A 27920-nucleotide genomic window follows, 5' to 3' on the forward strand; every position below is an offset into this window, starting at 1 on the left:
ACAAGATAATATATACTTAAAAGCAAGAAGCGAAGTAGAGGTGCAACAACTGCAGATCCTTGAAGATGCTAAGTGTTGCAGTAACTTCTCTGCAGTTGGATCATATCAATAATGCCAAACTGACAGGAAGCCACCTCTCTTTTCACACATCTACTCAGAAACCACAGGAGAATAAGACTAAAAATTAAATAAATAGAACACATACAACACACGCAACAAAACAGACATGGAAAGTAAAGTTTGGAGAGTATGACAAGGAAGGATATTGAAATATCTGGACAATGAGAATGGGTCTCCAAAGAGCACCACCGACAGTCAGACAGACTGCTATAAGCAATTAGCAAAAAAAAAAGCTGCGAGGAAGAAGAGAGATGAGGAGGGGGGAGACAAGAGGATATGGAAGTGCATGCCCGATTTATTTCATCCAAACCAACAGCAGCAAGATAGAACATAGATTACAGAGGGGCTCACAGCATGGTGTACCAAAAGAAAATGCAAAACATGCCATCCCAAAGAAAAACCAAAACTGAGAAACAAATACATTCGGTAACATCTTCATAAATGAGCTTAATAAATGTCATTAAAATGGATGTGACATATAGTACAAACTATCCATGGCACTTTCACTGGAACAGTACAATAGTTTTGATGAGTACTGTATCATGAACAACTGGGTCCAAAACAGGACCAGCAATAAAAAGAATCAGGTATTTGGTTGTTGTTAATGGAAAGTGAGACTACAAGAGAACATGAACTACTGTACTGTAAGGCGTGTTTTGAGGAAAGACTCTGGGGAAAGGAGGACATCAATGAAGGTGTGAATATGGAGACAATATGGCAGCACAAGGGCTGGTAAAGATGAAATATACATCGTCAGGATACAGTACAAATGAAAAAAGAGGAGAGGAGATGTTAACAGTAAAGTCTGTTTTTCAAATGCAACAATCTGATACATCAATGACTGCACAAGGGGATAAAAAAAAGCCTAAAAAACTGATACCGATTCATTTTGTACTTCCTGCAAAGAAGTTAGTGCGTGAGTCACAAGAATCAACAGAGAGACAAAATACTGTTCTCTCTCCTCTTTGAGATTGGGGGCTCATAGGTAAATATACACACAGATATATATATACACACACACATAGACGGATGAATATACATATGTATATATGTGTGTGTATATACAGAGAAAGATAGACAAAGATGTTATCTTCCTGTATTCTTGGCAAGGAATTAGTCCTGAAGTTAGAAGGAGTGGAGGTAGGATTGAGGTTGGAAGGAAAGGTAACGAAGAGGGCATACCGCTTTCGGCTTCTGCAAACGACAAGAAAAAAATTGCAAATCAAACACTTTGATAAGATATCAAGTGACACCAAAGCAAAAGCAAAAAAACCCTTTATTTCAAAGTCTTCAAGGCTCAAAGGTTTTTCTGCTGAGAATGAGAACAAATATATGGATAGACAAAGAGAAAATTTAACAAGAGGAGTAAACACAGGGTGCAGGAGGGAAGAATCCTGGTTAGGCTTTCCTTCTTGCCTACTCATGTGGGGAAAAAAAATACAGGGGGAAAAAATGAAGGCAAAAATATCTCTAAAAGGTATTTTAGATGAGAAGTTTGAATGTCTGCATTTTGAACTTATATTTCTTACTATCTATTCAGTACTCTCTGCTGGGAAATTTTCAGGTTGATGTTCTCAAAGTTCCGTTACCATTTGTTGTATGGAAGAAACAAAACCTCTCTAAAAATGACCTGAGAAAGAATATTTTTTTAAGCTAAACTATTTGGCTTGCAGCAGGGACACAAAAACTGATTTAAAAAGTGTCTCCTGCTCTTAACAACTGATTATAATATTCACAGACACTAACAAGAGATGAAGGAATGGTAACTCATGATATAACTAAGGTACAGACCTTAGTAACTGGTCAGAAACTCACTGAATTCAGTCACACTTTGTAAACTCAGAGTCTTCTTTGATAACTGAATGGTAATTTAAACATTAAATATATAAATGTAATAACAAAAAATCTAATAATGGTTGTCTTAATTAATCTTTAACATACCCTGGTGAGAAACAGTTGCATAAAAAGATAAACATACTATAGATACTTTATCCATTATTTGAAAACTAGTTTGTATTTATCATATCTATGACTATATTACCTATATTTAGGCTTGAAAACATCTAACTTCTGCTTTTAAGCAATCTTGTAGAAGCATATATTGTTTATAATTAACAATCCATTACTGTCAAAACTTGTTATCAAGGTGTGCTTACTGTTTTGTGTAGCTTTACTAGGAGTCAGGAAAAAAAGAGGAAGAAACCCAACTGCAAGCAGGAAGCTCAGCTACTGCAAACACGTACATTAATATTAGCCTAGATGGAGTTCTGATGAATTATAATTACTATTGATTTCAAATTCCCTATGGTAGAGTTAACAGAATTTGGCAGTAATTCAGGTAGCTCTAGAAAACTGACATCTAGGAGACTACCTAGGGAAAAAAAAAGTGCACAGGTAAATGTGTATTTATGCCATTCTAAGTGTAATGAAGACATTAACAAAGTCAACGAAAATTCTGCCATTGACTTAAAATGGTACTAAGATTTATCCTTAACACTGAGATGAAAATGCAGAGAGGGAATTAGGCAATCTAGAAGGCCCTCACATTACCACTTCTGAGAGCTGCACACACTTCTGAATTCACTTTGTGTTGCTTTAGCTCTGAGTGCAGAGTGATGAAGGCAGATGGAACTAATCTTAAAAGGAAACTCCCTGTGTAAATACAAAAATTGAATATGTAATTTCCTTGTACAGATATTCTGTTATGACTAGTAACAAAAATTAAACTGGTGGGAGTAAGATTTTCTCATTCCTAAGGCAGAAAGAATGCTTTGAAAATCTCCTCTGCTTCTGAAAATACTGGTCCTAGACCTGTCTCAGCTATGGCTGGAAATACTAGCTCTGAATAAAAGTGTCACCTAGATACTATGCTACATTTTTATTTGTAATTATCTTTTTTGCTCTAAATTGTAAAATGTGTAACACCTCTCAATAGTTCTACAAAAGATGAAATTAAAATATAATCATAAAATAATTTAGCACGTATCTACTGTTGGTCACTCATAAAGAGCAAAAGCTCAAAGGGTACCATAATCAGTTCCCCTTCACCTTTATGAAGAATTACCAATAAAGAACTTAAGATATGAAGTAGAATAAAATATTTTTAAAGTCAACATCAACAAATATACTTGGCAAGTGACATATTTATCTTGTTCAAAGCCAGCTTACACTTGTAAACTACGTTATTCTAATTTTTATCTTAAGTTCTCATATTTTCATTTAAGAAGATACAAGGAAATGCAAGCATACCTAAAAAGGGAGAAACTGAAGTTTTGTTCCATTACCTTGCTGGTTAGACTAAAAGGCTCCAGCTCAGAAAACCACAAATATGTACTTAAAATATTTGAGTTGAAGAGCCCAGGAACAAGTAGAACAGTAAAGATACGCTGCAGGTAGCTCTGTGATTCACTGAACAGTGACAATAAAATTATCACTTGTCAATAAAGTCAGCAGATGCCACTGTGGATCGGAGTTATAAGAAAATGTGAGTATCTAGCTTACATGCTCTCCCTCTTGTCACATGCATATTCACAAAATCCAGCTGTTCATATCCCTTTGTTAGTGTTGTTTCCTGCGATTTTTAGGCCTTTTTTTTTTTTCCAAATCAATTAATTGTGAACTGTTACCTGCGCAGCTTTAAGTAAGAAGGAACATATGATTGCATCACGTTGTGCTAATTTTAGTGGGATTCTCTGCATCACCTTGTGATTAAGAGCTCAATCCAACTGCCACTGAAGTTAGTGCAAAGAATTATATGGAAACTATGAATTATCTGTTATTACTGAAAAAGACTGTAATATTAGCACTTCTGTAAGTAAATGACCACTGAAGTTGGGCAATAATTCTTCAGAGAACCAACAGAAACCAAATATTTTCTAATATTAGAAATACAAAATCTGGTAAATAGTTCATCTGCTGTTACTGTCATATTTTTCGTTTTTCTAGGAAGACATTAAAGTGTTCAGAGATAAAAGAATAACAAAACATTTGCTTTTCATTAGCTAATGTAGAATGAGATTATTCAATGGAAAAGTATTTTAAGAGCTCCTGGGAGCTGGAAACATTTAAAAAATTTGATTTTTTTTTTTCAAAAAAGCATTTTTTAACCAGCATAGTGTGGACCAAAATAATATCCGCTAGCACATACACCACTTCACATATCACTTTATAACATAGGAAAGAATCAAGCAAAACCAACTACAGGGCACGGATATACTCTTATAAACACTTGTAACATTATATTTTCCACATCGAATGCTCTGCGTAGATTTTATAGACATGTGTTACAAAGAAAAATGAACACATATATTAACAAACATTAAAATAAACTTTAAAAACCTCAGAAATTGTGGCATGAGCTCAAATGACAGAATTGGATCTCCTGTGTGGAGAAACAATTACCCTCAAAATTTTTAGGTAATTAGTGGCCAAAAATAAGATGAACTAATATATATCAGCCCAGATTTACTACAGAAGTACAAAATGCAATTTTTGACAGAGGAAAATCAAATTCAGCTCAGTGTCAGTATTATCATATTTTTACTATCTGCCCCTCCACATGTTGCAGAGCACATTTATAACATTTTTGTTATACAAAAATGTATGCTGTGTAAAGCACTGATGGACGAGTCAATAGAAGATTGACTTCAATGTTCACACATATGCTTATGAATTTTTGTATGAAGAAAATGCAAGAAACACTTCCTGTCTGTGAATCTGTACTAATAATAATGACTTTTTTTCTTTTTGGTTGATGAAAGGACTCAACCAGTTGGTAATTTCAAGGCTAAATTAATATTTTCGAGTTTCATGATGTTATTCATACATGCAATTTTTCTCAGAACAGATACTGTATAAATACTATGTTTATCCTATATTTCTGTTTATTCTGCATCCTATCTAAATTAGTTCTTCCAAACTCATATGAATTAAATTATTATTTTGAGAATACACACAGCTGTAATGAGTTTTGATATCACATCTGTTTTCTGTTTTTCCATTTTCAGCAAAATAAGTTGGACCTCCAGTTAAAACTGACAGATTATGAACAAAAACATTGAAAGTAAAAATGAATTGCACTTCTGGAGATGGGACATACGGACCACTGCCCGCTCCACCTTCTGCTAAGTGTTCTGACCTAAAGTAATTTTAGCGAAGAAGGAGGCAGAAATAAAAGCCTTCCAGCGCTATGTGAAATGGTGTAACATGATGGCATGCTAATTATATTCTGAAACGTTTCAAAAATATGAGAATAACTATGTTCATTCTGAAAAAAAAGCAGGCACAATTCTTGACAGTGCATTCCAGAACTTCAACATTCGTAGGCATTGGACATACCTGCTTTCTCGTTTTTCCGACTTGTATTCTATGGCTATCATTAAGAGCTTTAGTTTCGCAAACACCAGTCTGCAGGAAGAGAAGAGGCCAAGAGTCAGTCCTTTTTCACAACCAACTTCACTTACGTAGAGATGGCTGCGGGGTATGTATTTTCTTCGAGAACTTACACTAAGATCCTTTCCCATTTTTTCAGTTAGGTATACACAAAACGTATACTAAGGTCTTTATTTTGAAGATAACAAATGCGTATTTTCCTAAAAATATAAACTGACAAGTTGAGAACAGTAGCACAAGCACCAACACTATGTTACTAAGTCTACTTAACCAATAATAACCAAGGTCATGATACACAACATAAAAATGCATTTGGTTATAATTGTGGACGACTTGGGGAAATCTTTCAACTCTTTGCTGGAATTTAGCCATATATTGATTGTGGTGTACATTCCTATGTAAAAATATGCATATACTGAACTGAACTGAGAGTACAGTACTAATACGTCAATATTTGCCGACTACTGTCACAGAGGAACGGCATGAATGGCAGCAATTACTGACCAATGTATGGAAAGTACATTCCAATACTGCAATACAGATTTTTTCAGTTTTAAAAGTCTGTAGAAGTGGCTATTTATTAAAACAACTCAAGGGTGATACTCATAGACTTGCAGAACTGTGAGTTAGCACAACACCATTTGCTTCAAGCTAATGGGCTCTCTGAGAATAAGCAAAGAAACAATTTTCCAATTTTGTCTTTGAAGTGTATGTAAATTCAATGCTACTTGCTTCCTGTTCTATGAAATTGTCACAAATTATTCTAGGGCTCACCTTCCAATTAGATGGCTGCCATGTTCTGCATCACACACTAACTTTTCCAGTGCTCATTGCTTCTCTACAAACTTACTTATTTCAGTGCTGTTCATATTTTTGCATATATTTTGAGAATATTTATTTTCTTTAAGCAATATTCTGCATACTTTGCATCCATCATACACTTGGCAAAAAAACAAGGAACTGGCTGCTGAATTAGTAATATTCCATTTTTATAATAAGTTCCAGAAATCACCGTGAACAGTTAATTTCTGCTATTTCTTCAGGATAAGAGAATAATTACAGATAAGCATGGATGTAGGGGTTCTGAGGCAATGTGCTGCATATCACGTAAAAACACATATAATAATTTGCTTTGTTTAAGTTTTGCAGTGTAATATTTGAGCATAGTTTTTCTTCAAAAAAATTTCCTTTCAAAGGATTGTAAAAGTAGACTACTTGTCTAGGGAGGCAGATGATATCTCGGTACTGGGAGGTAACACAGCAAGACAGATTGGGGCAATACTCATTTCACTTTTTTCAAAACTAATCAAAACTTTTTCTACCCTCAGAACACCAGCCATTGTCACAAATGGGCAGACAAAATCCTGAGAGTTACCAAATTCTCGATTAGGCCATCACCACCCATCACCTTTTAAGAGGTTAACAAAGCCTATCAGCTTCAAAAAAAGAAACATAAAACAGAAATTCAATTGTAATACTAGAGTACATTACATGTTCTATTAAGACTATGACCAATCTGTTTTTAAAAAGATGATATCATAAAATCCAACTTCATGAGCCGTGAAGTGTCAAGAGTTCTAAATCTATTTGTTTTATTTTGAACACCTACATTCCTTTAGGAAACACACTTAACTTCTCTTCCTTGGTTTCCCAGTATTTGATAACCTATCTACACATGTATCTCCCTAAAAACTAAAAATATTTAAGTGGTAAAATAAATAGGTTTACATGCACTTGGCTATGCAATTAAAAATAAGGATTAGTAAATCTCACCATTTAACTGATCTCTAATTATTACGTAGAAGTCCACAAAAACTGTCAATGACAGTACATGAGGCATTAATTTATATTTTATTTTCAACTGTCAGCATCATCTGCTAACTACTGATGAACACAGATGGCCATGAACAAAGGCTCTTCAGAATTTGAATCTGACCATTTCTATCTACCCAGAGAGAAATAAATTGGTTTTGACATTAAATCTTCCTTCTTTACTGGTAAGACTATCATTGGCATAAATTAACCACAGATACCTGCGTTATTACTTGCATGTGAAAGTACTGGGAGTTTTAGAATTTCAAGAAATTATAATTTTCCTTTCTGAGCAGAAAAACATGAAAATACAAACTTGATTAGTTCTCAACTATTTAATTTTGTACCAAACATTAAAAAAATGGTTTTAATTAGAACACCCACTGGAAGAAAGTTTTTTCACTTCAAACAAATTTTTGATTGAAATCCTGTACACCGTATTCCATTCAATTTTTTTCCTCACGGTCACTTATAACATTTTTTGCTGAACTACTTTTGACAAAGGAATAGGTACTCTCCTCAGAGGAGAAAAAGTACTTTCAATCTACTTCCATACCTTGGTTCAAGCTGCAGTTAGCAAAAGTATTTTGATACAAGATAAATCATGTTGCTATTCCCCTATTAAAAAATATATGGAAAAATATTGTTCCTGATAAAAAAAGTAGTGTCTTCTAGTAGCATCTTAAGCTGAGCAAATTACTTACAATATCAAATATATTGTTTTTGTCTTCTTTTCAAACAATTTTTATATACATTGGCAACTGGTGCTTGCTAGTAGGCTGTGTTCCTTAGAAGTTGGAAGTATATCAGGTACTTTAATTATATGGAGCAGCAGTGTCTAAAACAAGTGTAGTCAATGAGGTTTGTAAGTTGAAGTAGAAAATATCATAATATATATTTAATAACCCAAATATCCCTTTTAAAGGTTTGGTAATTTCAGGCTCAGCTAATTTCCAATCATACAAAACCGGCAAAAGCACGGGCACCTTCTGCTTTCAACCCACAGCTGGGTTCTTCCAGATGCTGAGTGTATTTGTACTGCTCAGGCAAGGAAAAAAATGTAAGCAAATACTCCAATAGTAGAGTTTCACAGAACTACTCAAAAAATTTAAAGGTAAGCACTGATGTAAGTGGTTATCTGATCAAGTTTAAAATGATAATAGTATCATAGAATAGTTCAGGTTGGACGGGACTTTTAGAGGTCATCTAGTCTAACCCCCCCCGCAGTGAGCAGGGACATCTTCAACTGGATCAGGTTGCTCAGAGCCCTGACCAGCCTGGCCTTGAATGTTTCCAGGGATGGGGCACCTCCCACCTCTCTGGGCAACCTGTGCCAGGGTTACACTACCCTCACTGTAAAACAATGTATTCCTTATATCCAGTTTAAATCTATCCTCTTTTAGTTTAAGACCATTACCCCTTGTCCTATCACTACAGACTCTGCTAAAAATCCTGTCCCCCATCTTCCTTATAAGCCCATTTTAAGTACACACATTACTTTCTCTATTTACACATATATAGACACAGAAGTACTTCATACAAATTAATTATTTGTACCACTTCCAGTCAGTGGCTGCCGACAAGATGAAGAGCAGGTTAGCAAATAAATGTGCTGCTCACGCTAGTGGACATCAATACCATTACTAGGATGGTAGCGAGAACATGAGCTGAATATTGAACAGGCTTTGGTTGCTGACCTGTCAGTCCGTTATGAAACACTGAATGTAAGAAATGTCAATACAGAACACTACATTGATTTTTGTCTGTTTTTCCCACAACAAATTTTATCTTGGTTTATAAGATGATTACTGATTTGAAATGCAATGGAAGCACTGTGAAGTGCTGCAGAATACATCCCACTCCAATCCACACCTGGCTGAAGAGTTTCATAAATCTTTGTCATTTATTACTTTTGTGTATACTTATCCTGCTACACAAAACTATCACTCATTCTTTATGGCTCCCATTAAAGCTGATCATGTTGGAATAAGAAAACTAAGTAAGGATATTGTTCCAATAAGAGCTCTGCTGAAGGCTTTAAGCACAACAAAAACAAGCTTGCTTTATAAAAATAGGTATTGTTTGCTTTCTAGCCATGAATAGGAAACTTGTCTGCCACATATACAGAGTTTTGAAAATTTATCCAGTAATTACTAACCCACTAATTATTACTTGTACCATGTGTAGTAAAATCCAGGTTATACAAAAACATGGTGTAAACATCGGCAATGGTAACATAGGCCTCCATACTTTACACGCGTTAAAGAACTGTGTGAAGCTGTAAGGCCTCTGTGCTGATCTATGGATAATTTTCTACTGAAACCACCTTTTCATACTCGTGAAAAGGTTGCTGTCCACTGAGACAAAATTAGGGAGCACAGAGGGACCTTACAACATGTTTTCATGCTTTGGATCTTGGAGTCTCGGAGGTGTGCTGGCGGGACCACTCAGCATGTATGCATTGCATAGGTGGAGGCAGTGGAGGTGGCCAGCCTTTCACTGCAGGGACCCAGAGTAGAGTTCCCGAAGGCATAAAGTGGAGGAAAGTGTAAAATATAGGAGACGTCTCTGGCAGAAGCAGATGGAATCTGATTTTAATCACAGTCAGAAGACGGAAAGGTTCATTTAGAGTCATGTCAGTCTAGAGGTTGTCTTGTGACTCAGCCACTATCTGAGCTGGGCTTAGGTTTGTTGAATCCAAAATTTGACACACATCTGCAATGTTGAATAAAACCCTGGGTTTAAGAAAAAGCTCTTATTTTAACAGGTATGGACTGATCCAGCATCACTGCTTCAGAGCAGTGTAACTGGTCATATTACGTGTGGCTGAAGTCTCAAGAGTCCAAAAGTGCCTAAGATATACTTCACTCTCTGAGACAAGTTAGAAATCTAGCTGAAGACAATGATCCAAAGATAGAGGCAAGAACTTGACAGTTGCAGGTAGCCCATGCTGTCTTTGCTCTGCGGAAGACTGGCTTCATTTGGAGTCACTCTCAGACTAGGAAGTGCTACTACTATGAATATATCCAAAACATAAATAATCTGTGGTGGAGCTGAGAGAGAACGCAGACAAGTGCCGAGTTACCTACTCGCCTAACTTGGTTCTCCTTTCTCAGGACAGTGAAGTTTCCAAGACTTCCGTGATTAGCTCACCAAATGGTCTGTTAGAAAACGATATAAAGAACTTCACAACTAATGTTGGACTATACCTTATAGTTATAAACTGTGGAGTCCTGGCTGGACGAGAGGGGACATAGTTTGGTGCGCTGAGCAACCCAGGTTCTGATCCGGAGGTGAGCCTTGGGAGCGGCTGACACGGAACCCTGCTGGGAAGGCAGAGCGACGAGCTCGGGACACTGGAGCAGGGGGAACATCACCGTTTCCTGCCACACTGTCACTTCCTTCCTGCCACTTTGCTGTTTCCTGCCACAGTACTGTTTTCACTTCGAGATGCAGCTCTGCACCAATCACAACGAGTTGCAGTAGTTTTGCCTATATATGGGTTGGGGCTTTAACCATTCAGATGCTGTAATAGTTTTGCTATATAAACCTTGTTTTGCTGACTAATAAAGCTGTACGATCATACTCATATTGGGGTCACATCGTTACAAAGGTCCGTTACCCACGCCTACAATAAACCATACATCAAGATGCTGCATATATACAGTGATAATGACATCTCCATAATTTCACCTTTTATTAAAACATGGCTATGTCATTTGACTGCATGAATGACTTCAAAAATAGAACCAACAGAAAATGGGCCCAACTTAACATATATTAAGAGAAGCGGACACCTTTCATATACTGTTTCCACTGCTAGGTGAAGTGTGAATCCACAGACATGTTGCCTCACTAAGGAAATTTTTGGGTGGAGAACGGTGGGTCTAGAACCTGGGTGAAGGTTAGCCTTGCATTACTAAATATTAGAAAGTCTGCTAGAAGACTCTGTGCTAGTGGGGGACAGTTTGGCTAGTTTACTCTTCAATCAGCACCATCCACATCTGGTGCAACAGTATCCAAGGGCACAGAATAATAGCAATTACATTCACATATAACATATATATTGCTGGGAATATGTTCACACAGTACACACACATTTACTCAGAATTAGAAATAAAAATTGCAGACTGATACTAACTTCTACTTTAACTTAATTTCTTCCCCCTGGTGTTGATATCAATAGCTTGGAATTCCTCAACAATATTGAGTGTCCCATCCCCACTGAAAGAGGAGATGTTTCTGCACTCTCTGTTTGTTATCCAAACTGTATGGCAGCCTATTTACCAAAGCATCACACTCCTAGACCGGGAATCAAGATCAATCAACTGAGGAAGCAGCACATGTCATTTAGTGTCAGGGTTTTAAAATGTCATTGATTGCATGAATTTTCAAAGCTAAATTACAAAAACTGTTTTCAAAGTCTGTACATTTTGTGGGTAGTTGATCACATTAAGCCTTCCCACTGATTTTATTTCCCCTTTACAAACCAATGCAACAGACTTTTTGATGTCCTTTGGTTCTTCTGGAAATCAAATAGACAATTCTTACAGTAACGAAAATATCTATGCCTCAAACTCATTAATATGTAATACTATATTTTAATTTTCAATGTGCTTTAAATAACCTGAATTTAATAGTTATTAAACTATTTGAAAATTTGAGATAAATATTTTTCTTTAATTGAAATGAGGAAACACAGTTAATTAAGCCTCCAGAAAACCAAATGCTTGAGGAGAGCTCCCAATTTCGACATGTTTCTAAATCTTAATAAATGCCCTTTCTTTAGTCATTATTTTATCCCAGGCACAGCTTTATGTCAAATACAGTCTCAGTCACATGTTTCTGAGAACTCCTATAGAAACTCCACTATGTTTGACAATGGTTTGGCATGGAGATTTAGTTTTCATGATTGTAGTTAGTGTAAACAGCACAAATTACCATTCATTCTGAATAGAATACAAGTTTCTAGAATATCTTACGAGATTTTCTCTTTCAAGATATCCAGGCAAAGTTTTGTGCTTATAGTTATAAACATTCTTCTTCAATAACCTAGTCACAGTCTGTTTAACGTAGTGGAGGAATGGACTGTGAGCCCCTTCATTTTGCTAGCAAAGACTGGACTCTCTTCTAGCTACATCCCACCAATAGACAGATTTTTAAATGGGTAACATTTGTCTAACAGTTGTTTCTCCCTCATTCTTATGTCATAACTTATATTTATGCTACTGTAAAAATTCAAAAAGGTGGAAGAAGTGAGAGGAGCCAAACCAAAATCCTTCTCCTTTACATACAAGATGGGATCTTACTTCTTCCTCTATTTACCCCTTTAAGAATGGAGTCGGCAGAAGTTTTTCTGTTATTTAGTTAGACATCAGATCTCCAGAATAAGGTGTCTTTTTAAGCATTTGAACAGTGCCTAGCAAAAGCTGTCCACAGTCTTTGTTGTGACCTTTTGGTACGGCTGTAACGAAGAACAATGCCAACAGAAGAGGAAATGCGACTGTGCTAAACTTTCTTGACTATGTTTGTGGCCATAGCATTTATCATACAAAACCTCTGCATACAAATCTCTCATTCACAGAACCATTCTAGGACAAATAGAAGGATTTTCAGTCTCTAGAAATAAAGCCGTAGCATGGCTTATGCTATGGTTATATACAATACGCTTCAAATGCTTCTTTCTCATTACAAAACAGACATTATTTTTTCTGACATATTTCACTTGTTAAAAGTGGTTTGCAACCAGCTCCACAGAGCTCTGGGTGCCACATTGCTTATATGACTCCGCTACATCTGTTTCAATCAATGAATAGCTTCCTTGGAATGGGATATAAGCCCGGACGGTGGTGCTGACAATCTCTGTTCAAAGAATGGGAATCATTAGAAGCAGCAGTAGGACAGCACTTACGAGTAAATAACTCAATTTAAATAGATTGCCGATTAATTTGCTCAACCCTGAAAACATTTATGCTTTCATTTACTATCACTTAATTCCAAATCTCTTCTGAAGCAGGCATTGCAATGTTTGGAATACTTCTGTGCAGTGATTGCTTTAATGTTTATTTTATTGGACCCCATCTGATGTAGCAACATTAGGACTGTAGCAGAGTGAAAAGATCTCCTGCAGAAACTTAAGATTTCAATTCAGAGAAGGCAAATACTAATGCACATTCATATGTATTTCTACTTACTCACAAACTGCAGGGAAGGACAAACCCACAAAGGCACTAGACAGATATTCTGTGTACATTTCATTTGCAACTCCTTCCAGGTAGTATTTCTGCCACGTATCCTCCTCAATCTGAAACAAAGAAACACAGATGCAGAGGTCTGAGTAAAACCAAGATCGTTCTTTAAAATTTACAAACAACTGCTTAAACATGCTCCAGATTTTAGTAAGTCAGTGGACCCTTGTAGAAATTAATATTGGTTATTTTAATAGGATTTCCTGGAATGCCAAAAAAAAGAAAAAAAAAAAAAAAGAGTCCACATAGTCAGTAAATCAAGTGTTCTATGTAAAAATAATACACTCCATTCTTGGCAAGCACATTCAGCATGAGTTGAAGTAAGGTTGTAAATAGCTTGAGGAAAAATGTTTCTCAATTTTCTCTTTCCAAAAATTCTCCAGTGAAATGGTTGCATTGTATTGTTATTTGAGCTTCTCTAACAATGTTTCAATTGTTTTCACCTGTTTTAGAAGTCGATCAGCTGTCAAAACTCATCGCTTAAAATAAAAATATTTTTTTCTTCTCTGATTCTGTAACTTACAAGGAAATACAAGAAGCATATATTGAAACCATTTCTTCAATGGTCACCAGTGCTTTAGGACAGTAACTGAAGAAAACCTGTATTTCTAAATTCAGAGATCTTTTACTGTTGAAGGTACGAAGAAAAACAAGTTAGAAGTACCACAGGACTAACACCAAAAGCTCAATCTATTTGCCTAAGCAGTTGTTTTGGTTGATATTTCAGATGTGCGTGCAATCCCTCCTAGCTTCCATCTGCTGCCCTGAGGTCCATGGATGCCATGCCGTATCTATACAGCTTATGCCTCAGACACTCTCTAAGGTCTTTCAGTCAGCATCAAACACCTACATTAAGGTCACTAAATTGAGCTTAGTATCCATCAGCAGCAATAGCACTATAATTCAGAAAAGCAAATACAAAGTCAGCTGATATGACTGGAAATATGGCATATGATGAAGCTTTTCACTGTTGAAATCCCAGTTTTCTACACCGTAGTTTGTGCCCTCATCCAAAGTTTGTTTGAGATTTCACTGCCATTCCCAATGAGACCTTCCCAGGCAAACAAAGGAAACCACCACAAACACGCAGCCTGAGATACCTAAGGCTTCACATCACATGCTTGCTTCCCTATTTATTATATCACATCAAAACAGAGCAAAAATTTCAACCACAATGGGACAGTCCTGTGTGTAATTCTCTCTTTGGCTTTATTCACTAATTTTGCTATTTAAGTTTTGTGAACAGAGAAACTCATAGCTGCAAGAAATATACACAGGACCAAAAATGTACGTATGATTATACAGTATATGTAAAATGAGCAAGAAACATGTCAAGTACACCAGACTAGCAAAAATAATGCGACATATTTTTGTTTTCTACATTTTACAAGTCCCAGAGCCAGTGACACAGTGACCAGCTAAGTATGAGCCAGAAATTTTTTTTCCCATTACATAAAGAACTCTCAACATATCAGAAATTCTTATCAAGGAATTCAGTCCAATAAGCTAAGCAACTTACTACTGCTTTAAAATTTTGTGTAGCTACATTACTGCCCACTATGTCACATGCCTTGCATAATATCCAGTCAATGATTTTCATGGTATGAAATGCCTTACGGCAGCAAAACATAGGCCCCTATACTCTTTATGGTAAAAGCATTATGGTATGTTAGGAAGAGTGTGGGGTTTGCTATGAACATACATTCCAAACAGCGATATAAATGTACATCTCTGTCAGTATTGAAGAAAAGAAATTAATACATGGGACACAAGTGACTTGGGTAAAGGTGTCCAAAGTAATTCTTCAGCTATTCAGCAATAAATCAAATTGAGAAAAGCATTTTTAAGCATCAATTTCTCTTTCTCTGTTGTGTCAAACTACAGCTGTTTTAAAACAGGTTCTTGCATAACATACAGGGCTTAAAGGAAATCTCACCATGTAAATTCAAAAAAGGATAAAAATTTAAGATGGGAAAACTTAAAGCACATACTTTAATCACCAGACAGTTCAGGTCTGTGACCAACAACATACTCTCTGCGTTTATAATGTATCCAGCAACTGGCTTTCTGCCTCTTAAATTTCAAAATGAACTCATGCCTAAATAGATGTCATTCAAGACTTTTTTTCTGGATATTAATTCAATTTTTCCTTTAATTGGTTTGTTTATATTGTTGTTTCATTAGTTGTACTTGTTATTCTACTCTAAATTATACTTCTAAACAAGGTATAATCAGATGAAAATTGTAAGTGTTTAGCAAAACTTTTAAGTTCAGTAATTGTTATTTTTTAATTTTAAATTAAATCTTCAGGAACTTTTAAAACCTTACATGCTCTAGGAAACAAGATTATATGAGCACAAGCTGTAAAAGTAAACTACATTTTAAAAACAGAAGCTATAATGGTTATAGAGTTCTATTCGTTCCCCAAGAGTCTAGAACAGATGTATCTTGTTCCTTATTACACATTTTTATTAAACACCTAATATTTTCTAAAAGTTATAAGTTATAGTTCTGTATTCCATATTGTTCCTCCAGCTCCACACCACGAAGCTCACAAAACCCCATAAAATAAGAATTCTACAGAAATGCAGTGATGTTCGTCTCCCTACTCCTTTTTTTGCTCTCTGGGACAGCGGTCTTCATCCCTGCCTGCAGTTCCCTAAGTCTCTGCCCTTGCCTCTGCCTTTTTGTTTCTTCCTCATGTTCAGATAGAACTTCCTAAGCTTCAGTTTGTGCCCATTGCCCCTTGTCCTGTCGCTGGGCACCACTGAAAAGAGTCTGGCCCCGTCCTCGTGACGCCCACCCTGAAGATATTTATAAGCATTTATTAGGTCCCCTCTCAGCCTTCTCCAGGCTAAACAAGCCCAGCTCCCTCAGCCTCTCCTCATAGGACAGATGCTTCAGTGCCCTCATCATCTTTGTAGCCCTCAGCTGGACTCTCTCCAGTAGCTCCTCATCTTTCTTGAACTGGTGAGCCCAGAACTGGACACAGTACTCCAGATGGGGCCTCACCAGGGCAGAGAAAATAATTTCACCTTCAAAAGCTTTAAGAGACAGCAAGACCAATTCCACGTCCAAATAAGATTTTATGGAGAGCCAGTACCAAAAAAAGTGAGGGATGCAATACTGTCATACATACTAAGCTCAGTGTGCAAAACCAGAAGCTACTGGAGAGAGTCCAGCGGAGGGGTACAAGGATGGTGAGGGGACTGGAACATCTCTCCTGCGAGGAAAGGCTGAGGGAGCTGGGCTTGTTTAGCCTGAAGAGGAGAAGGCTGCGAGGGGAGCTTATAAATGCTTACAAATATCTGAAGGGTGGGTGTTAGAAGGATGGGGCCAAGCTCTTTTCAGTGGTGCCCAGCGACAGGACAAGGGGCAATGGGCACAAACTGAAGCAGAGGAAGCTCCAGCTGAACATGAGGAAGAATTTCTTCCCTCTGAGGGTGACAGAGCCCTGGAACAGGCTGCCCAGGGAGGTGGTGGAGTCTTCTTCTCTGGAGATATTCAAGACCCACCTGGACAAGGTCCTCTGCGGCCTGCTGTAGGTGACCCTGCTTCGGCAGGGGGTTGGACTAGATGACCCACAGAGGTCCCTTCCAACCCCTAACATTCTGTGACTGTGTGATTCTGTGATATTCTTCATTGCCAGGAAAGAAAGCAACAGCCACATTAAAAGGCTCCAGAAAGAGAATTACAGCTGAGCAGACGTATGGTTGCAGAAATACACGGCGGGAGTGCAGTGTCCTAGCAGCCTTTACTCCGCTCTTGTGAGACCCCACCTGGAGTCCTGCGTCCAGCTCTGGAGCCCCCAGCATAAGAAGGACATGGGTGTGTTGGAGCGGGGCCAGAGAACGGCCACGAGGATGATCCGAGGGCTGGAGTACCTCTCCTACGAGGACAGGCTGAGGGAGTTGGGGCTGTTCAGCCTGGAGAAGAGAAGGCTCCGGGGTGATCTTAGAGCAGTCTGCAGTACCTGAAGGGGCCGATAGGAAGGATGGAGAGGGACTTTTCACAAGGGTGTGTAGTGATAGGACAAGGGGGAATGGCTGTAAACTAAAAGAGGGCAGATTTAGATTAGATATTAGGAAGAAATTCTTCACCATGAGGATGGTGAGGCCCTGGCCCAGGTTGCCCAGAGAAGCTGTGGCTGCCCCCTCCCTGGCAGTGTTCAAGGCCAGGTTGGATGGAGCTCTGAGCAACCTGGTCTGGTGGAAGGTGTCCCTGCCCATGGCAGGGGAGTTGGAACCAGATGATCTTTAAGGTCCCTTCCGACCCTTACCATTCTATGATTCTATATACAACAGCTACAGCTCTGCTAATTGTCGAACTTAAAGCATTTTCATACCACGGCCACACAAGGCTTGTATCGAAATGTTATAGTAGTGCTGAGCTTTTCAAACTCTTTTACAACTTAAAAGCACCTCTTCCCTGTAACAGCCAGATCCACAGCTCATTTAAACTTCAACCTTCTCTACCGATACCTGCATGCTTACGATCACTATCTGAACAGCACAAAGCCAAAAGAAACAACAGTATGTTTTGACATAATGATTTACGTTAGAAAAAATAAATCAAAATAAATTTCAGATTATATCATTGCTATGGTGCAATTTTATATTATTAAATGAAACTTGTTAGATTGTTGTATTACATTATTAAGTATTACTAGTGCTTTTATATTATATTATTATATGTTATTTTATAGTATAATATAACTTTCATTGGAATTTGGTGTGACAAATCTCTCAGACAAACAATTTTCCAATATTAAAAAAAAAAAAATCTGAATTTCACAGCTATTTTGACAGGACTTGCATAGTATTTTATACAAGTTTGCATTTTTATCCCACAGGCTGAGTACTAATTTGGGATTCATCAATCTTTTCCCCGTATTAAACTAGTCAAAAGGCACTCTTTCAAAAGAATGTTTTAAATAACAGAAGGATTGGAAACTGTTTAAGAAACCAGTGAAATATTAATTACAATGAATTGATTTCTCTTAAATTTTCTTCTCCTGTTGATAGGCTGCCAGGTAACCAGTTACTTTAGTTCTGGAGAAAAAAACAACTGCAAGAATAAATTGCAATATGGAGATGTTCCAAATCATACACTCTCTGACAAGCAGGCTGCAAACAATCAAGACAGAGTTCTTCCCTATAAATTGTTTAACCAGTCAGAGACCATGTGGGACTCTAAAAGGGGTTTGCATTGGGTTTTTCTCCACCGCACACAGGGAAGTCACATCACATTTTTTAGAACCCTTTCATTTATGTGAAGCTTGCAAATATTGCTTATCAGAAATTCTTCATATAGAGAAAGCAAGGACACGTTTGTAACTTATGGTCTATTTTGTGTCTTTTTCTTAAATTGACACTACCTGGGGTTGGAAAAAAATATACATTGCGTGTTTGTCCTTTCTACTTTGTTCCCTTGCTGTCTTTTCTTTAGGCAAATAGCTTTGGTTTGGAGGAAGCAACTGCAGATCAGGCCTGTATGTAGGTGCTCACCCTTCGTCAAGGTCCAAGAAAGGACTGGAAAAAACCCAACTCATCCACAAAGCAGTGATCAAGCTTCACAGGTACTGGTTAGTGTTAAATTGACTTTCATCAAGTGATTGGAATGTTCAAGATACCTTCTGATAGGATATAATGAAATGTTGATTAACAGATTTAGAGAATTACTGATGTTTGGGATGCTACATTATTATAAGGTAACAATAATAATGGACTAAAGATTGCATTTTATCTTGCTCATTTTATCTTGCATTTTATCTCCACCTGAACCACAATGTTTGCCCTGTGATTTCAAAGACAGAGATGGTCACCTGCCTGGTATTTTTTGAAGAGCAGTACCTGCTGGTCTGTTAGAAATGAAACAATTCTTAAGACTCTCCAGTGTTCAGTATGGCTCTCCTAATTCCTTGAGTCTCGTAGTTATCCTGAGTTTTAATACTAAGGTTCCACAGATGAATATAATCTGTTTCCCCCATAATCCACATCAGTAACGTACTAATTTCAAAATCCTTAAAGCAAGAAAAACATACTTTAGGACTCGCTGTGTTCTTGACTAATTTAAGCCTTTGTGATGATATTTTAAAGTCTGCTGCTGCAGTTAATTTGAAAAATTGAATCCCTAAACAAATATGATTCTTCATAATGTGTGTTTACTTTCCTTTAAAATACTTAACCGTAAGTCAAGCGATTGCTGTCCAGTCCACCTCTGGACTTACCGATACTTATCTACTACTTACTCATACTTATCTATACAGTAAAAGTTGCCAAAAAACCTAACTGTTTATATAGAGATGAAAAAAAAAAATCTGTCCCATATGCACTTAGGAAACGGATGTTTCACATGTCTGTTGTCTGAAACCAATGGGGAATAGTTAAACGTTACGCAAACTTTACAGAAGCAAAAAGAGCTGAATTTGGGGTTAGTTTGGTTCAAGATGCTACTAATCAAGCTTACCAAAATTGTCATTCAGTAAAACTATCAAAGTTACTTATCTGGTTAGTGAAAATATTTACCTTGATTTTAGCCTACCTGAAAACATTGCTGTGCTTATAAAGATGAAAACAACCTTGATTTTAACTTGAAAAACAAAGAAAAGCCTACAGTAGTTTCAATTTTACAATCATAAAGACAATTTTGTTACTGCAAAGAATTAATGATCCATCCTGTTTCAGCTCCTGACAGCAGAATCTGGATATTTGTATTTTCTAACTTTGTACAGTATGGACTAATACAGTTGAGACGAAGAAAATAAATTTCATTTCAGTGAAAAGTTTTCTGTGGTAAAGCTTTGCTTGTTGGCTGAACAAACACATACCTTTACTAAGTGAGTTCCAGGAAGCCAAAGTTTAGTTTTGATATGAGAGAGTGACACCAGGCTTTATCTCCTGTTCATCATTACCTCTGCGGGTAACTGCCAGTTTGAGAAGTTCAGAGTTTAGATCATAGAATCACAGAATGGTTTGGGTTGGAAGGGACCTTTAAAGATCACCTCGCTCCCACCCCCCTGCCACGGGCAGGCACATCTTTCACTAGACAGGGTTGCTCAAAGCCCTGTCCAACCTGACCTTGAACAGTTTCAGGGACTGGGCATGTCATCCCCAGATAAAACCTTTACTATTTACTGGAAAATAGTGTCCTGGCAAAAAAAAAAATTGCAAATAATTAAGCAGTCAAATACTGCTTTGGAATGCGGGGACGCGTCTTTGCTGGCAGAGTAACTAAAGCAGAAGTTAATGCCACCCAATATTTAGAACAGAACAAAATGAAGCAGAAAAGCTGCAGTAAGGAAAGAGCATCAGAAGGCATGACACGCACAAACACGAGAGCAGTGAACCACTTCACTGTGGGAAAAATAACCAACAAAAAACACTGACATTATTGGGTCTTGCTATCATTTATTCTTTTCCCTTTCACCTCTTCTCATTTCTTGCATGCTATTTCTGTTTTTATTTAGCCTCATACACAGCCCTCTACAGATCTTACACAAGGTATAACTGTTGGATGAAGGCACACTAATTGATCAAGGACAATTCTATTTCTTCTTTTTAACTCAGACCTCCTTCTTTACTCATCAAATATTGTACACCTCAAGCGCATCACCAAGCAATGACAAAAAGCACTTCTACATGCCTTTCCTTACAGAAAAGGAGCATCTGTCTTTATGAAAGCCCTTCCCCTGCACAACCCTAAGGAGAAGGCTTCACAGGTGACTTATTTTTATCCCTGAAGTTAAATAACTAACATACTTCAAGTTGATACTGCAGCAACACGTGTAAATGTAACACTCTAGAAAGACAACAAGACAGTACAAATAGTCATTGATACAGCAGCGAGGAATCACTCACTATCTTCTAGTGGTGACCACTCTATAAATTGTTAAGAGTAAGCACGTAGCATTTTCTTTTGACTTTGATGTTAAATCATAGCAAAATGTTATCACAGGATAACAACACTACACACACTAAGAAGTAGATGTTTTTTCTTCAGAGACCTCACAAACTCAAGAGAATATCATAACAAGTAGCAACAAAAATTTAAGTTGTTCCAATCACAGCTAAGTAGAAAGTTAAAGAGAGTTTAGATAACTGTTGGACCTGAAACGGAATGTGACACGCCACGACAGTAACTTGAATCCGTATCTCCCAAGTTACTCTCCAGCATTGTAAGCACATGATTATCTTCCCTTGACTACGTAACATTGCAATTCTGTCTCCTGGATAGTCATAAAACAAATCACCCACTGATTCAGTAGTCTGTATGAAGAATAGCTGGAAGATGACATAGTATATACCACCAGAAGAAATCTAATTTTTATCTGTATCTTTCTTTTAAGTCGCAATGCTCCTCTGCTCTGCTCTATCTGTATATAGATACAATGTTGTCATCAGCAAACGTATTTACATAATACAATCATTTCCTAGTGAGGCATGGTGACACAGAGATGAAAAAACAATGTACATCTTGCAAGCAATACCATTAATATTGTCAGGAAAAAACCTAAACCTTTAACACACCCAATCCTACCCCCTAGCAGTGTAATTACCAGGAGCTCTGTAGCCCCAGCTGATCTATCTTGTTCATAGCATTTGCTTCTCAGGGTAACGACGTAAATAGTTACATGAAAGAGACTGAGTATATCTGAACCTGATAATGCTGTATAATCTCTTCTGTCGAGATCTAAGTTTCACTATCAAGACAGAGAACTAACGGTAGAGTTGTAGTGTGACCTAGGATCTTTTACTGAGTTTTTCAAGGAAAAACAGGGAGAGGATGGAGGGGTGTCTTTATAAATATTAAGGAAGTGACACAATGAAAATTCCTTTATAGCAAAACAAAAGCCGCTGTAAAGTCTGCTCTCTAGCACTGAGCAAGCTCAGCTTATCATCACCAAGGAAAGAGCACAAAACAGTACAAAGCTTTTGAGAATAATTTCAGATGTTTGGAAGAAGATCACCCACTTGATATTTTAGACATATATTTACTTTCATAAACAATCCTATCTAACTGAATAATAAAAAACTCTACAAAAAGTATAGTAAATTCTATTAAAGTGATCTTGCTTTATTCTAATAGGCTAACTTCTTTTGTTCAGCATACATGTCCCAGTATGCAGTACTTTGTCTAAGTGCATGCAATTCAGAAATTCCGAATGGTCTTCCCAAAATTATAAGGTTTACATTAAAAAAAAAATCAGTGTTGTGTAAACATGAAAGTTGTTACCTATTTCCTTTCTAAAATACATTAAAAAATTTCTCTTCAAAGAAGCCCATAATGCCATGTAGAGAAATGTGTTAGAAAAATGCCTAGAAAATAACATCTGCACTAAGGCAATTTTCTTGAGCCTTTGCTAAGCTGTTTTCATCTACTTCCATCCAACACAGGGACTCCTGCCTCCCCCCAGGCTCAAAATGCTTCCAGGGCTTCCTGACATGTAATATTACAATTCTCTTCTCCACAGCACTGTGGATTTTTTTTCCAGCAACATAGATGAGAATAAAAAGAAAGTACACACAGAATATTCTTGACTGGTAGTTGAACAAGTTGTACATTGCAAGCTGTGTATTTTAAACATTTCCTCAAGTTCACCTATAATGCCCTTTCGGTCACCCAAATTGCTTGTGTGAATGTCTGGTTTTATTACACCTTTAGATATGGATATCAATATCTGACAGATAAACAGTTGGCTAAAAGAATCACAGAATCACAGAATAGTAGGGGTTGGAAGGGACCTCTGTGGGTCATCTAGTCCAACCCCCCCGCCGAAGCAGGGTCACCTACAGCAGGCTGCACAGGACCTTGTCCAGGCGGGTCTTGAATATCTCCAGAGAAGGAGACTCCACAACCTCCCTGGGCAGCCTGTTCCAGTGCTCCGTCACCCTCAGAGAGAAGAAGTTCCTCCTCATGTTCAGACGGAACTTCCTGTGCCTCAGTTTGTGCCCATTACCCCTTGTCCTGTCACTGGGCACCACTGAAAAGAGCTTGGCCCCATCCTCCTGACACCCACCCTTCAGATATTTGTAGGCATTTATAAGGTCCCCTCGCAGCCTTCTCTTCTTCAGGCTGAAAAGAAGTTCATACATTGCTAGCAAAGAGTGAAGCTTCCTCGATTTACAGTCTTAAAATTAAATTTCCTTGAGCATTATAAATTATCAACTACCTCTTTACTCAATCGCATTGTCTGCTTAAATCATAGCTAAAAAGTATCCTTAGAGGTATAAAAATTTTGCAACATCAGCCAACTATCCCACAGTTCTTTCTGTATGCAAGAATTTTTTTTCTAAATAGGCATGAAAAGAGTGTTTTATAAAACATCAAATATGTTAATTAAGATTAGCTCTAATTACATATGAGAGCTAGATGAACTTTTTCATTGTTCATACTAATGTAGAGTCTCGTAGTACATCAAAGCAGAGAGAGTATTCGTGAAATATTATGACACGTACTTCTTTAGATGCTGGCCTTGATGGGTTTGAACTCGAAGGCATACAAGGCTCTATTTTTAACACTTTCAAATTTACAAAACAGAGCAGTATGTCTATTTAATCATAATGCAAAAGACAGACAGGTGTTGATCTGTTCAAATGATTGACTGAAAAACGCACACCACGGCAGACTTCAGCCTGAGACAAATATACCACGTTTATCACAGGACTGATACTATTTGCAAATAGTGAACAGTTTTCAACCACAACAGTTTTTACTTCCTAGACTCCATGATTAGAAGTACTATATTCAGGCAGACCTTCTAGAGAATAAATATATTTGGGAATAAACATATTTTTGGCTACATTAATATTTGGTCTAAATGCTGCGAGGAGGATCAGGTACTCAGTTCATTATGCAGCCTCCTGAAGAACTTTGTAATAAGTTGAGAAGTTTCATTCCCTCACCACCCCCCTTTTAAAGTTCTCCTTCATTTGAAGAAATTCACTGTGTATACCCTAGTCTCATACTTTAAAACAGTCCAAGGCTGCCTAGGTGACCAAAAATAGATAGCAAACCAGCTGATGTGCTCTATTGGTGCAGGTAAGCACCTGACTGATGTAAATCTGTGTGGATTTCTTACTTGTCTCGTTCAGGCTGGACTAGCAAGGAATATAGTGGGAGAAGTGAGCATTGCATACGTGTGGGTGTGAGCAACGGCTGTCAAAAGAGCCCACAGAAAATTCCTGCTCTCATAATAGCCTAGAGGAGAATTGAGACGGCTCTGGATCATTTTTCAGATTTGGAATGAGGTGTACTGTCTTACCAACAGAGCAAAGACAAAACTAATTTGTTTGTGGACTTGTGTTACACTCCAGAACTACATTCCACATTCTATTAATTCAAACAACAGTACTAGCTCATATTGGTTTGCATCGTTGTATGAAGGGACAAAATTTGACCACCTCTACCTTTTATTCTTTACTTACTCTTTGCAGTGTTTTTCATATGGGTAGGCTTCTGGTACGCATTTGCTAATTCAAACAATACAGAAATTGCACTACAGTATAGTATTTCTGTCTTTTTCTGAGTCCATGCAAGTAATAAAGAGTCCCAAGTCCTTTATTAATACACTAATGACAACATTCTATGTTATAAAAAGAATGGACTATTGAAATACAGTTTACTGGTGTAACTTTGGTGTGCTTTGGTTTTTTGCTTAACATATCATTTGGTGTGCAATCTATCTTTCTTCCTTTAAGTGTTTACAGAACTTTAATCATTTTGAGCTGATTTTGTTATTTGGTGCCAAAGAGAACATAAAAGATGCCATATGAGATCACATCGCTAAAACCAAAAGGAAAATATTAGGAACAAATTTAATATTTTGAGGTTTCTTTGTTTGTTTTGCCTCTAATACTGGGCAGACTGTTTACCCAAATCATTTTGCTGTAAAGTAACACATAATGAGTTAAATGTGTGCGATGCCACCATCAATCATGTTAATTTGTGTTTGACTGACCAAACATTTATGGCACATTAAATTACTTTCTAATCATATTATGAAGGAGGAAAAAACACACATTCCAAGCTTTCTTTTAAAAACACAGAAGTTTCCTGACAATCTCCTCACTTGTGGGAGTCTCCACTCAATGTTTGCCCAAGGAATTTATGAAGGTCTGACAGCACTTAAATTCAGTGCTCTAAATGTAAAGGAGCGGAAGTACTTTTAGGGAATGGACGTCTTTCTTTTCAATAGAGTCCTCTTTAAAAATTCCAGTCAATGTAGCTGCTCTCCTGCAACACACTGTTGATTCACAGCCACCAAGTAATAGTTTTCTCTTTCAAATGCAGTTTTAAGAGTGGGACAGCTTGGAGAAAGAACTTCCTTTCAGCTAAATAAAGAAACAAAGCTTTTGCTGTTGCCAATTGAGTTGGATTCTCATGAAGAAGTATGTCTCAATTCTTGTATGTTTATTTTGCTTTAGATTTTAATATACTCCGAGATCTTGGGAAATGACGATATGCATTTTACTTGCCTGGATGTACATTCTTAGTTAAGGAGCAGATGCCTTTTTAATCTACTCACAGAGTCTTGCATTCTCCCAAGGCACTATTTGACAGCTTTTTTCTCTCATTGCCATCTGAAGATGACATCTGAAGTAAGGCAAGTGAAGGTATGTCTGCATCCTATTCTGTTTATAAGTGTACACAAATCACAGACACAAGAGCAAAACTGGCATTGATAGCTTCCCTCAAATCAAAATCATTGCTATTTTTATGCTCATTCTGTGTCTATAGAAATCCTCAGACGTAATCTGAGCAGTGCCTTGCAAAGCTGAGCCTTCAGCTTGAAACTTGATCAGTGAGGTAGTCCAACCTGTCACTGTACTGAAATTATTACAAGAATATCTTCTAAAGCAAGAAAAAACAGGATTGAAGGTGGGTAAGATAATGACGTAACTGGTTAGATATATTTTCTGGAATGATGATACCTTTACATTTGCAGTTTTTGACTTGCCTAAACATTTTAACTATGAATCCAGGCCATAAATCTGTTTCTCTCTAGTACAGTTCCCCCCCGTCAGATGTTTGTACACTTTGTCACTTTCCAAATCTCTCAGTTTTTTCACAGCAAGTTTAAATTCAGTATTAAAATAACTTGCATTAAGACTGAGGCTTCTGAAGATATCCGTATACTTGGATGCCTGAGAGAAAACTGATCCTTTCTGATTTTTGAAAGACAGAAGCTGAGAAAAAGTTTCAGGCCTACTCCTGGTTTCAAGAGCAAGTTGACAGAACAGGTTGCCTCACTAATTTGGATACACTAGCGTGACTGTTGCAAACGTTTGAGACTCCTGAAAGCTTTGGGTTACCACACCAGCCAAGCGTGAGGCAGACCAAAATGACCGACAAGAAGAATGATGTTAATAAGAGATATAGTTTTCTTTTGGGATATACATAGAAAGGGTTAATATCAAAGTGACCATATGCTGATTAGTCATAGACAGTTCCCAAGTTTGGCTTTACTGAAGTAAAACAGATTTTTTTGTTCAGAACACAAAGAAAGATGCAAACATTGTAAGTGCAGACAGTACAGCGCAGAGCCCAAGCTTATTTCCATATTGAAAACTGGCATTTTTTTGACTATATGTAATAGTCTGGAATATTTTTGACACACAGGAGTCTGCTGTCCCCAGTTTTTTGGAGGTGTCCAAAGGATACCTTAATAAGAAATTCAGGACTTCATGAGAAGTTAGTGAAGATTCACTACCCTGCACTAATACGTCCACACCCGCAAGAACAGTCCTGGCTTTCTCACCTGAGGACATTAGGTTTTTTTAATTTTGCTTACTTGCACAATGGACTTGAAGTGGACCATGGCCTACCTTGTACTCCAGCATTTCCCATCCCATTAACAACACTCATGGGATTGGAAAGAGATCGTCCTTTATGTTTGGAATCAGCATCCCAGAAAAGCAGGAGGAAGGAAGCACAGATTGCTGCCATCAGGGCCTTGGTCAAGTGAACTAGTATTGCTGCCACAGAAGTCTAGGAATAACTGGGTTAAAATTTTGCCATGTAGGTCCAAAAGAGCTCTTTGACCAAGGAGAAACACATACATGAATGATGTTGTATAGGCTTCAGTTCCAACACATGTTCCGTATTTACTCTCACAGTCAGAGGTCTCCTAGCCACTTGATCCAAAAAAACAAAACGATTAGTCCTTTTTTCTGGGCATTTTGTTGCTATATGGGACCTACATAAATCATATTTTTGTTTTAGCAGCAGGGGCTTTTCTCATAGCTAAATATGTGTTTTGACTAAAATAAAGCAAAACATGCAACACCAGAAATATCTCCCTTGAAATGGATGATGCTCTGAATCATCATTTAAAAGCCAAACACTTGC

General features: G+C 37.4%; 1 protein-coding gene across 21 annotated transcripts in view; it reads right to left on the reverse strand.

The window, feature by feature from the left end:
• Nucleotides 1–27920, reverse strand: part of KCNMA1 (potassium calcium-activated channel subfamily M alpha 1) — a 510287-nt gene that overhangs the window by 124158 nt on the left and 358209 nt on the right. For 12 of the 21 annotated variants that reach the window (XM_075422929.1, XM_075422930.1, XM_075422926.1 and 9 more), the window contains 3 exons: nt 13518–13627; nt 5458–5526; nt 1303–1314 (listed from right to left, as the gene is read on the reverse strand). In XM_075422929.1, coding sequence (XP_075279044.1) covers nt 1303–1314; nt 5458–5526; nt 13518–13627 — 191 coding nt within the window. The remainder of the gene's footprint in view (nt 1–1302; nt 1315–5457; nt 5527–13517; nt 13628–27920) is intronic. The other 9 variants (XM_075422928.1, XM_075422927.1, XM_075422923.1 and 6 more) reach the window with 1 other exon arrangement.

Source organism: Opisthocomus hoazin, chromosome 6, assembly GCF_030867145.1.
Source record: "Opisthocomus hoazin isolate bOpiHoa1 chromosome 6, bOpiHoa1.hap1, whole genome shotgun sequence".
NCBI classification, from domain to species: Eukaryota; Metazoa; Chordata; class Aves; order Opisthocomiformes; family Opisthocomidae; genus Opisthocomus; species Opisthocomus hoazin.